The sequence below is a fragment of the Tenrec ecaudatus genome, chromosome 4 (genome assembly GCF_050624435.1).
Source record: "Tenrec ecaudatus isolate mTenEca1 chromosome 4, mTenEca1.hap1, whole genome shotgun sequence".
NCBI classification, from domain to species: Eukaryota; Metazoa; Chordata; class Mammalia; order Afrosoricida; family Tenrecidae; genus Tenrec; species Tenrec ecaudatus.
In genome coordinates this window covers 91,502,859-91,514,018 of record NC_134533.1, presented here as the reverse complement: position 1 = coordinate 91,514,018, position 11,160 = coordinate 91,502,859, and the positions used below count along the sequence as shown (strand labels likewise).

Below are 11,160 nucleotides of genomic sequence, written 5' to 3'. Positions count from 1 at the left end.
GACATGGGGAAGGCCCCTCTGGAGTGCTGGGCTCCATGGGACCCAAGGCCCTGCACATCATTGGCTGCCTAGGGCACAGCTGAAGGGAAGTGAAGGCTGCCATGAACACCACTTCTGCAGCTGAGTCCTAGCTCTGTGGCCTTGCCCGTGAGGACATGGAGACCTGGGAAGCACACTGTATTCCCCAAAGAACACTAACACTGGTTTCTTGATTGATTGATTGAATTTTTAATAAGTTATGCCATCTGATAGCTCATTCCTTTTAGCAGAAAAGAAAAGCAAGTCACTCTTTCATGAAGGTCAAGAGTCTGGTCAAAAGTCTCTCAGAAAGTGGGAAAGCCAGATTAAAACTCATGTTTTCAAAATCCCCCAGTGAGATGTGATTCTAGTGGGGTGGGGGTGGCATTAAAAGGAGAGAGGAGCCAGAAAGCCCCTAGCTTCGCCGCATCCCCCCAGCACAAGGCAGCACAGGAGCCTGAGGTGGAACCGATTCAGAAGCACCAATATCCCTTGCCAATCCCCAGCCTCTTCTGCTCCCTCTAAACAAGGGCTGGCCCTTGGTTGGTGGGAGCTCCTGCTGGTTGGGTATCCAGGGGCTCTTAGGATGGGATGGGCAAGAACAGAGAGAAGACGAGGAGCAGGTGGGGGATTTCCCAGCACGGGGCGGGGCTGGGTAGGAGGTGGACCACAGCCCTGTTGGGGTTGCCCTGAGCAGGTTCAAACCACTTCTGGAAACACCGGCCACTGCCCCGCCGCGCTGTGCTCGCCTGGAAGGAGTCGCCCCAGATCCTCTTGCACAGATCCGCAGGGGTGGGGAAGTAATAGGGAAAAGGGTGGCATTGAGCGCCTGCAGGGCAGCGACTCTTCCCTGCTGGGGAGAAGGAGGCTCTCATAACTAACCTGCCGCCCTCACTGCTCCCTCTCCCACACCCCAGCTTTTGCCTGTGGTTGGAAAGGGCCGTTCAAACCTGACCCCCAAAGCCTGCTTCCTCCCCAGCCCGGTGTGGGCACTTACCCCTACTCTGGTCCCAGCCGCCCAGCCAGTTGGACTTGCAGGTGAAGGACGTGCGACAGTCTGCCCACCACTCTTCACAGTCCTCGCTGCACAGGGGCACGTCCACAGCGCGCTCTCCTTGCCCACGCGGGGCCACCTGCGTGCAGGCAGACACAGTAACAGCAGCAGTTTAAAGACTCTTCATAGCTGGTGTCAGGTACCACATGTGCACCTCTGTCCTTGCACAGTCAAGGAGGTACTACTATTTTACAGGTGAGACCATAAGACTAGAAGTTAGTTAGTCCCAGCTTATGCAGCTAAGAGATGGAAAGAAGAGATTTGAACTCTGGTCCATCCAACTCCACCAGAGATAACATCTTTCATCCTACTGTTCCCATTGGGCCAGTTTCCCCCATTGGCCTCTCAAGGTTGGAAGCAGCTTCATCTCTGCCCCTTCACCCACTGGGGCCTCTGCTCAGTACCCAGAGGGCCAGCACCTCCTGGCACTCAGGAGGAGCCTGCACGAGGCTGGATGGGCACCTAGGTTCTTAGTAACAGGCTGCCCACACCTGCTCTCCCCACCTGCCGGATCCAAGGCCCCAGGTTTGGGGAGCAGGCGTAGAAGCAGATGGCCTGGATGATGTGCTTCTGACAGCTGGGGGTCAGGAGGCCGCAGTGAGTCAAGCTGAAGTTGTGGAGCGTCGACACTTCCAGGTGGGCCTCCCAGCTGGTGTCGGCCGTACAACAGGCGCTATCCTTCCAGGGCACACACTGGGTGGAGGAGGGAGCAGAGGACACGACACCCCAAATCAAACCCACAGCCATCGAGCCCGTTCCAGCTCATGGTGACCCTACAGGACAGAGGAGAACGGTGCCCTTGGGTTTCCGAGTCTGCAAATCTTTACCGGAGCACAAAGTCTCACTTTCTCCCACAGAGTGGCTGGTGGTTTTGAACTGCTGACTTTGCAGTAAGCAGTACAACTTGTAACCCAGGATCCCACCCCTAGGCTCCGAGTTAGGAATCAAGGGGACAGAATAAAAATGCCTCTCAGGAGAGGACTTGGGATGATGGGTTCCCTTTAGGCTCGGCACCCCTTCCCTGATTAAGGGGTCATTGCTGCCGCCACTGAGTGGTGCTGTCCAGTCCATCCTGACCCTCAGCAAGCCTGTCTGCTGAGTGGAGCCTCCCCCAGTGCTCACTAGGTTAGCAGCTTTATGGGAGCCGATCACCATGGCTTTGTCGCATGTGTTCAACATCTGGACATATTTGAACTGCCGAGTTTGCTGTTAGCAGCTGAGCACTTAATTGCTGCGACTCCTGAGCTCCTTTGATTGGTGGAGGAGTCCTGAGTATTTGCCAGGGTTCACATTCAAGGTCAGAAGGCACCCTGCACACTGACTTCTCGGCCACAGGCAGCTGCTGAAGTTTCCCAGAAGCTCAACTTCCAGGGGTTCAGCCCTTCAGAAGTGACGGAGGCTTCTGGGGGGAAGCAGGTGGAGGCAGCCCAGTGAGAGCCAGGAATCTGGGATTGCATTGAGTGGAAGGGCGCACGCCTCTGAGAAGACGCACATGCTAAGTGCTTGTTCACCTCACACGCCTCCCTTTGCAAGCTCATTTTCCAGGGTCCATAGGAGGGAGGACAGGCTTATTTAATCTGAGATGAATCAACAATGGGCTTGGTGTTGGAGGGGGGAAGGGTGTCACTGTCCAGAGATGAGAACGTCAGATCCTTGGACTCTTCCAGCCTGCCAAGGCCATGGTCTCCTGCTGGCTGCCTTTGCCCAAATCCTGACTCCAGGACCCACATGAGCCCGAGCTGCTGGGGCTTCTGAGAACATCGTGCCCCTTGTGTCTCTCCCTCATCCCCGGGGTCAGGTCTGGCCTCCGTACCTCCTCATAGAGCGTATCTTCTGGGCCAGGCACTTGCTTGTGGTGGCTGGTGTTCATGCAGACAGTGAGTTGTTCGTCCCCAGTCCAGGCAGGTGTGACTGTCCACAGCCCAAACAGGAGCGGCCACCACCAGGCCATGGTGACCTGCTGCAGAAAGGAGACTAGCTCTGCTTTTGGAATGGGGAGACCCCCTCCCCTCTCCCCCCTCTCCCTCCATCGTGCCAGGCACTGAGGAGGGAGTCTCAGGTCAGCAGGTAAGCTTGTGAACCATGTGTGCCACCCGATTAGTGAGAGATGACTTGGGGATCCAGAGCTATGCTTTGGGCCTCGCAAGAAGCCTCCAACTGCTGTCCAAGTAACCAAACACGTGCCCATAATGAGATTTGGAGCCATGGGTCCAAAGGGTGTGACTGGGGGCTGTGACATACCCAGTCCAGTCCCTCTGCGGGGGTCCAAGCAAGGGCCACAGCTCCATGGAGGAGCATACCCTGCCCATCTCCTTGACCGGCGAGAGTGCTTTCCACTAGCCCAGGGGCCAGCAAACGCTGGAGATGGAAGAGCCACTCCAGTCCCTTGCAACGACTTAAAAATCATTCGAGCCATAAATCTATTTTTAAAGATGAAGCCACTATCATCTGTATCATATCTGTAAAATGTTTCAGTTTCACTTCAGATCCACATTACGAACCATAAGAGCCGCTTATGGGTCATGAGCCACACCTGGCGACCCCTGCATTCACGCAATCTCTCTGCTTCCATCAGCTCCGTCTCCTCTCACACCCCATCCTGAGCAAGAGGCTGGATGTGCCAAGGACCTGGCCATCTTGCTGGCGGGTCAGAGGCAGGGAGCACAGCAGCGCTGAGCCAAAGAGAGGGGCCTTTTAAAGGCGGAGCTTTCAGAAGTTCGTGGGACAAAATGGAATTTTCCCCAAAACCTTGGACAGTCCTCTCATACTTCCAAAGCTCAATCGTATCACATGAATGGGAAGGATGGCCCTTCCCGTGGTGCTTAATGAGTACTGTTTCCCACCCTGTTCTCAGTGGCGATGGTAATTAGAGGGAATGAAGAGTGTGTACACACACACACACACACACTCAAGGAACTCACTCACTCACTCACTCACTCACTCACTCACTCACTCACTCACTCACTCACTCAAGAACCCTGCCTCAAATACTTGCCCTTCAGAGTCCACTCTCTTTTGAAAGCAACCTGGGGAACAAGCTCCCTCAGCCTCACTCACCCTGTGGGTCCATGGCTCTCTGTGTCCCTCCAGGCCTGGGTCGGCCTCAGTCCCAGCACAGTGACACTGAATACCCTGTGCCCAGCCTTGGCTTTTCTAGAGCCTAGACCCCGCCTTCAGAGCGCATGCTCAAATCCCAAACTCAGAGCCCTCTCTCTACAGCACCATTTACAAGGGTATCACCCCTCACTGAGCCTTTTTAAAGCGTCGAGTCTGTTAGGAATGGGTCCAGGGCACGGCTCCTCTCACCGTCCCCTCTGCAGGAACAGGGCGGGTTCTTTCATGTGGCCGTCTAGCCGGTCTACATCACCCCCAAACAACCTTTTCCTACATTGGTCTGCTAAGAAGGAAGGGGGAGATAATGCGAGGACTCACCTGTGAGCACTTGAGAACCCATTCCCCACACCCTCACCAAGGGTCATCCTGCTGTGTCTAAAGGAGCTCTCTGAGAAGCAAGAGGAGGGATTACCAGTAAGAGCCAGGAATCAGGGGGGGGGGGGGGTTTCCTCTGGACCCAAGATTCCTCCAGAAGACAACCGTACCATCTGAGAAGCCGCAGCAGAGCCAGGAGCCAGAGCATGGAGCCGAGGGATGCCTTTCCCAGCCCGTGCTTGGGGCACTGAATCGGGGAAGCTGGGCTCGCTGACCCAAGGAGTGTGAATGTAATGCCTTCAGGCTGAGGCTACAGGAGAGTGGCATGCTCTTTGGGTATTTATTAGCAGACCCGCAAGAACATGTCCTGATAAACAACTAGCCCGAGCATTTCTCCCTGGCTTGCAACTTCACTTCATTAACACACCTTTTCATCATGAGTTTCAGCTGTGAGCTCCGTGCAGTCACGGCCACGGAGGGTAGCCCCCAGAGACGTGAAGGACATCAGTGCAGACAACCTGCCCGCCTGCCCAGCCGCCCTACTCACTTCTGTAGCAGGGAGTGTTTCCAGGGCTCCCTCTGACCACCAGAGACTGAGAGGCTGAGAGGAGTGTCCCTGTTCTGCCCATTTATGACCCAAACCTGTGTTATTGGGCAAACCTGTTTCAGCCGGGCCCAGGTGAAGAAAAGAAGTCTAGGGAGCTCTGTGAAACAGCACCTGTCTCTCCCGCACAGGTAGCCTTCCTGTAGGCACGACAGTGTGGGAAAACCGACTTAACCTCGCTAGGCATCAGTTCGCCCATTTACAAAGAGGATTTGTGTAGTGGGGTTGTTGGGAAGAAGAACTTGGAGTTGTTATTCAAAGAGATGACTTCCACCCACTGTGGCTCCGTGCAACAGAATGGAACTACCCCCCCCCCCCCCGAGTCTTCTTTCTGTGAGCACATCATCACGTCTTTCTCCCACTGATTCTCCAGCTGCCACCAACCTCTCCGTGAGCAGCCAAGTGCTTGACCGTGTGTCCCCAGTGCCCTTGGTGCATGAAAAGGACCGCCCATGCCCTGGGACAGCACAAGGGCTCAGTTTGACTTCAGGTTTCTGTTTTCTCCAGAGCCTCTCTCTCTGGCCTGCTCTGCTTCCTCTGGCAGCGTCTTGGTTACCTGGGAGAGACCCCACAGGGGTTTGAGTCACAACACCCACCTCGGCTCACAGGAGCAGAGCTCTCTGCAGGAGAGCACACCCCACCCCACAGCACCAGGAAGCACATAACAACACAGGATGCTTCAAGTGCAGAAATGCTTCCTGTGAAATATCCTTCACGCCATCATGCTAAATAGCCTCAGCAGTCATCATCAGGAAAATAGCCTTCTCCTCTAAGGAGAGGCTGGATAGCCTGGAAGGGATCCGGAATAGAGTCCCCCAAGTCATGAAAACCCTGGAAAAGCAGTCCCTGATGTGCTCATGTCTTGCAGCCTCTGTCTTCTCCAAAGTGGAAAAAGCCGAATTCACTGGAGTTCCACTAATTATACATAGGAAATAAAAGCAGGACATGAAAAGAAATTTTTAACAGAAGAAAGCAAACACATTGTGCTGTTCAACTGCACAGTTGTGGTGCGAGACATGTACTAAGTGAATTTCCATGCATGCATAATCACACGTGAGCGTACTGAGTAGGGGACCTGGTGGCATCATCAGGTAAGTGTAGGACTACTAACCCCAAGGTTGGTGGCTCAAACCCACTGGTCACTCGTTGGGAGGAAGTTGAGGCTGTCTGCTCCTGTAAAGGTTTACAGCCTTGGAAACCCTATACAGGAAGGGGTGCTATGAGTTGGAATCCACTCGAGGGCAGTGGTTTTGCATGCACTGAATACTTATCAAGAGGCAGATGGGGCTGGTACTCTTTGTACACAGGCTGGCTAACTCACTCCCCACAACCACCTCAGAGCGATCAGCTTGCCTGCTGTAACTGTCAGGGAACGGAGGCTCAGCTAGAAGTGGTGAAACGAGGTTCTGGATCAGGTGGTGGTGTTACCTGCCAGCTCGTGGCAGCCCCATGTACAAGAGAATGAAATCGTATTGGACATCACACTACCCCGATAAGTGGACTTTTACTCACTGACTTTGGGAAACAGATCATCAGACCTTTCTTCCTAATTCTGATTGGCCGGGAGTCTCTGAGGAAACCTGGTTAGCCACATCGCAACGTGCAAGCCTCGGCCAACAGATGGAAAGTGGGCACATGGAAAGTGAGAATTCTACCACTAAAACCACTAATGCTTTAGGAAGTTAAGTACAAATATATAATTCCATCTTTCATGCTCTTAATGACCAGCTGACGGAGAAGTAGAGGCTGCCTGATGAAGCTGCTGCTTCTTATTTTTTTAAAAGTTTATTGCCATAATCAAATTGTATTCATATTGGGGGTGAATATTGGCTTTGTACAGTGCATAAGGTTTTCAGTGACTACTTTCTCCGAAGGGGCAGCCAATTCCTTCCTCATAGGGTCTGATCTTGGTCTGGAAGCTCCACTGAACCCTGCTCACTTTGGGTGACCCCGCTGGCATCTGAAACACCAGTGACACAGCTTCCAGCCTCACAGCAACACACAAGCCACGACAGAATGACAAAATGACAGACACGTCCATGAGAACCAAAATACCACCTGAATTTTAACATCTCAAGAAGAGGTCTCATACACTGAACACTAATGACAGAAGAACTGGTGAGCTGTGGGAGGACATGAAGACCATTGTTTATGAAGAAAGCAAAAGGTCATTAAAAAAAACAGGAAAGAAAGATCAAAGTGGGTATCTGAAGGGACTCTGAAACTTTCCCTTGATTGTATGAGTAGCTAAGGCAATTGGGAGAAATTATAAAGTACAGAGCTGAACAGAAAACTTCAAAAGGAAGCTTGTGAAGTCAAACTCAAATAGTATAATGAAAGGTACAAAGACCTAGAATTAGAAAACAAAAAGGAAGAATAAACTCAGCACACCTTAAACTGAAAGGACTCAAGAAAAATATTCCAGCCTCGAGTTGCAATGTTGAACGATTCTCTGAACAAAATATTTTATGGTGCAGAAAACATTAAAAGAAGATGAAACCAATGCACACACAGTCTCTGTACCAAAAAGAAATAGTTGGCATTCCACCAGTTGAGGAGGTAACATATGAGCAAGAACCAATGGTGCTGAAGGAAGCAGTTCATGCATCAGCCAACGATAAGGCTCCAAGAATTGACGGGATACCTACTGAAATGTTTCAACAAGCTGATGAAGCTCTAGTCTTTCAGGAAATTTGGAAGACAGTGATTTGGCCAACTGACTGGAAGAGATCCATATTTGTACTCATTGAAAAGAAAGGTGCCCCAACAGAGTGCTCAGACTATAGAACAGCATTACTGATATCACATGCAAGTACAATTTTGCTGAAGATCATCCAACAGTAGTTGCAGTGGCACATGTACAGGGAGCTGCCAGAGGCTCGGGCCAGATTCAGAAGAGGATCTGAAACATGGAATATCATTGGTGATGTCACAAGGATCTTGGCTCAAACAGAGAATACAAACAAAAAAAGTTTACTTCTGTTTTTTTTCCACATCAAGGCATTCAATTGTGCAGACCATAACAAACTATGGATAGCCTTGAGAAGAATGGGAATTCCAAAACACTTCCTTCTGCTCACGCTGAACTTGTACATGGTCCAAGAGTTAGCTGTGCAAAGAAACAAGAGAATACTGAATGTATTAAAATTAGGAAAGGTGTGTTTCAGGGTTGTAGCCTTTCCCCTTATATGCTAAGCAAATAATCTGAGAAGCTGGTTTATATGAAGAAGAATGCAGCACCAGGATTGGAGAAAGGTTTATCAACACCCTACCATATCCAGATGCTTGCTTAAAGTAAGCTAAATTTGGAGTATTTTCTGAAGATCAAGAATCTCAGCCTTCAGTATGGTTTATGACTCAGCATCAACAAGACCCAAATCCTCACAGCTTGACAATTCCTAACATCATGCTCATTGGAGAAAAGATTGAAGGTGTCAAGGATTTTATCTTGTTTGGATCCACAATCAATGTTCATGGAAGCAGCAGTCAAGAGATAAAAAAAACCCAAAAAAAACCCCAGGTTTCATTGGGTAAATCTGCTGCACAAGACCTCCTCACCATGTTGAAAAGCAAGGATGTTACTTTGAGGACTAAGGTGTGCCTGACCCATGCCATAGTATTTTTTTTCAAGATTTATTAACACATTTATTCTGGTTTCATGGCACAAAATGAGTAGTATTCCTTTTTTTCAATTAAATGATATTGTATTGACATATCTCACTCATTCCAATATATCCCCTTACCTCCCATACAGTTCAGTTGCTCAATCCCATCCGGTGGGTTTATATAATCATCGATGCTATCAACTCCCTCCTGCAACACCCCTGCCTCTCATTTCCCGTCTCCTCAGGGAACCCTTAATTCTGTTACTGTCTCCAAGGGATCATCTGTCTTGACTACCATGTACTGAGTGATCTTGAACGTACAAATGAACATAAGCAAATCTAACATGATTAATTAGGTATAGCACATAAGGCCCTTAATAGTAAGGGGTGGTAATCTTAAAGAACTACAGGAGAGGTATGTGGTTTGTCAGTGCCAGACTGCACCCTGGATTTATCCTCGATTCTGTGAGGCCCTTCAGGCCTTAGTCCCTTAAAAGGGACTGTCCAATTGTCTTGCTGGTGGACTTTGAGTCTCCACTGCATCCACTCCCTTTCATATCAATTTGGTGGCATGCTTTCGAACTTCTGATACCGCTTCCCATCAACCCCTCATGGTCACACAGGCTGGTGTGCTTCTTCCATGTGGGTTTGTTGCTTCCCTGCTAGATGGCTGCTTGTTTAACTACAAGCCTTTAAGACCTCAGATGCTATATCTTTTGCTAGCCAGGCACCATCAGCTTTCTTCGCCACGGATTTGCTTATGCACCTGCTTTGTCTTCGGCGATCATGTCAGGAATGTGGGTAGCATACATTGCCACATTATTAGAACAAACCATTCTTGTACTAGGGTAAGACTTCAGCAGAAGCCCAAAATCCATCTGCTTCCTTGTTGCATTTACATATGTAAACAACTACACACATTTTCATATATATGTGTTTTTTCTACCTCTTATCCCACTATTATTATGTTTGCCTGTCGGTTACCTGTTAGCAATTCCTCTCAGAAACAATTTGATTGATCAAACATGACCAGAAAAGCTACACCCTCCTTCTGGTCCATTTCAGAACACTTATTATTCCCCTGTACCCATCACTATTGGCTTCCCACTTTCCTCCCTCCCCCTCCTCCCCTCCCATGCCCCCAGGAACCATCAGTCTGGTTGATCACTGTCTCCGTAAGACTGCCTATCCAGTATTTCTCCTATACATAAACACCCAAATACAAAAACAAGAATTAAATTATAATAAAATAAAAGACTAAAATAAAATCCAATAGCATGCCACCAGTCTAACAGGGATCATGACATTAAACTGATTTCGTGTCTGACAGCCGAGTTTCCTGTAAGTCTGATTTGCTATTCCCACCATGCAGTATGGAGCGGCCTAGTTCCCCACTCCCCTTTGTGCCTTAGACTTTCAGTGTGCATAACCCCCAACCAGTTCCAGTGGGGTGCCAAGTGCTGCCCTCCCCGAGTCAGAAGTCTACAATCAGGGTTCCTCGAGGACTTTGTGGTCTCACTCCCATCACTGGTCTGTTGCACTTCTCTCTTGATTTGTCCCCTTGTGGGTAGGTCAGACCAGCTGCTCTCCCCAAGCTGTATCTTCAGGGCTGCACTCTGCAGCACTGCATCACATCTTGGGCTGAGGCCAGCCCTGCCCTCATCTCTGGGAATGAGCTGCTCTGAGCAGGAACATCGCTCTCAAGGATTGATGCACCGGAATGGGGTTTACTCTTGCTCTCCCTTTCCTGTGGAGATAAAAACATTACCATCTCTTGGGTTGGTTAGTGCTCCATTGCCTTTGTTTTTATTTCCCCACCCCTCTGTGGGCCTTAATTACAATTTGGGGCGTTGGGGAGGAGATGCCTTTCAGCACAGGTGCGATCTGCATATGTTGTATTTTCTGTTGCACCACAGGCATGTGAAAGTTGAGCACTGACTAAGGAAGATGAAGGCGAGTAGATGCATTTGAATAGTGTTGCTGGAGAAGCCTATTGAAAGCAGCATAGACCGCTAAAAGGACATCGGTCTGGGAAGAAGTGCAGCCAAGTGCTCCTTAGAGGCAAGGAGGAGGAGACGTGGTCATACTTTGGACATGATGTCAGGAGAGACCAGTCCCTGCAGAAGGACATCTACCCTTCCAAAAGAGGAAGGCTCTCAATAAGAGGGATTGACACAGCGTCTGCAACAATGGGCTCAGGCATAAGAATGATTGTGAGGATGGACAAGACCAGGCAGTGTTTCCGTCTGTTGTGCATATGGTCACCATGAGTCACAACTGACTCAATGACACCAAGCAACAAAAACAGCAATATTGGCTTTATTCACCAAAGAATGGTTACTATCCCAGCTCCCCGAATACTATAATATATAATTCTGCCAGCATTTCTAATGCATAGCAACCCTGGTGGGCAGAGTAGAACTGCCCCTGGGGGTTTCCAAGACTGTAAA

At 49.8% G+C, this 11,160-nt stretch overlaps 1 protein-coding gene across 1 annotated transcript; it reads right to left on the bottom strand.

Annotated features, from left to right (window-relative positions):
* Positions 1 to 599: 599 nt before the first annotated feature.
* IZUMO1R (IZUMO1 receptor, JUNO) lies at positions 600 to 3,023 on the bottom strand. Its single transcript, XM_075548719.1, has 4 exons — positions 2,886 to 3,023; positions 1,562 to 1,765; positions 1,016 to 1,151; positions 600 to 868 (listed from the first exon to the last, which is right to left on the bottom strand). The coding sequence occupies exons 1-4, from the start codon at positions 3,021 to 3,023 to the stop codon at positions 600 to 602; spliced, it is 747 nt and encodes a 248-aa protein (XP_075404834.1).
* Between the last annotated feature and the right edge of the window lie 8,137 nt (positions 3,024 to 11,160).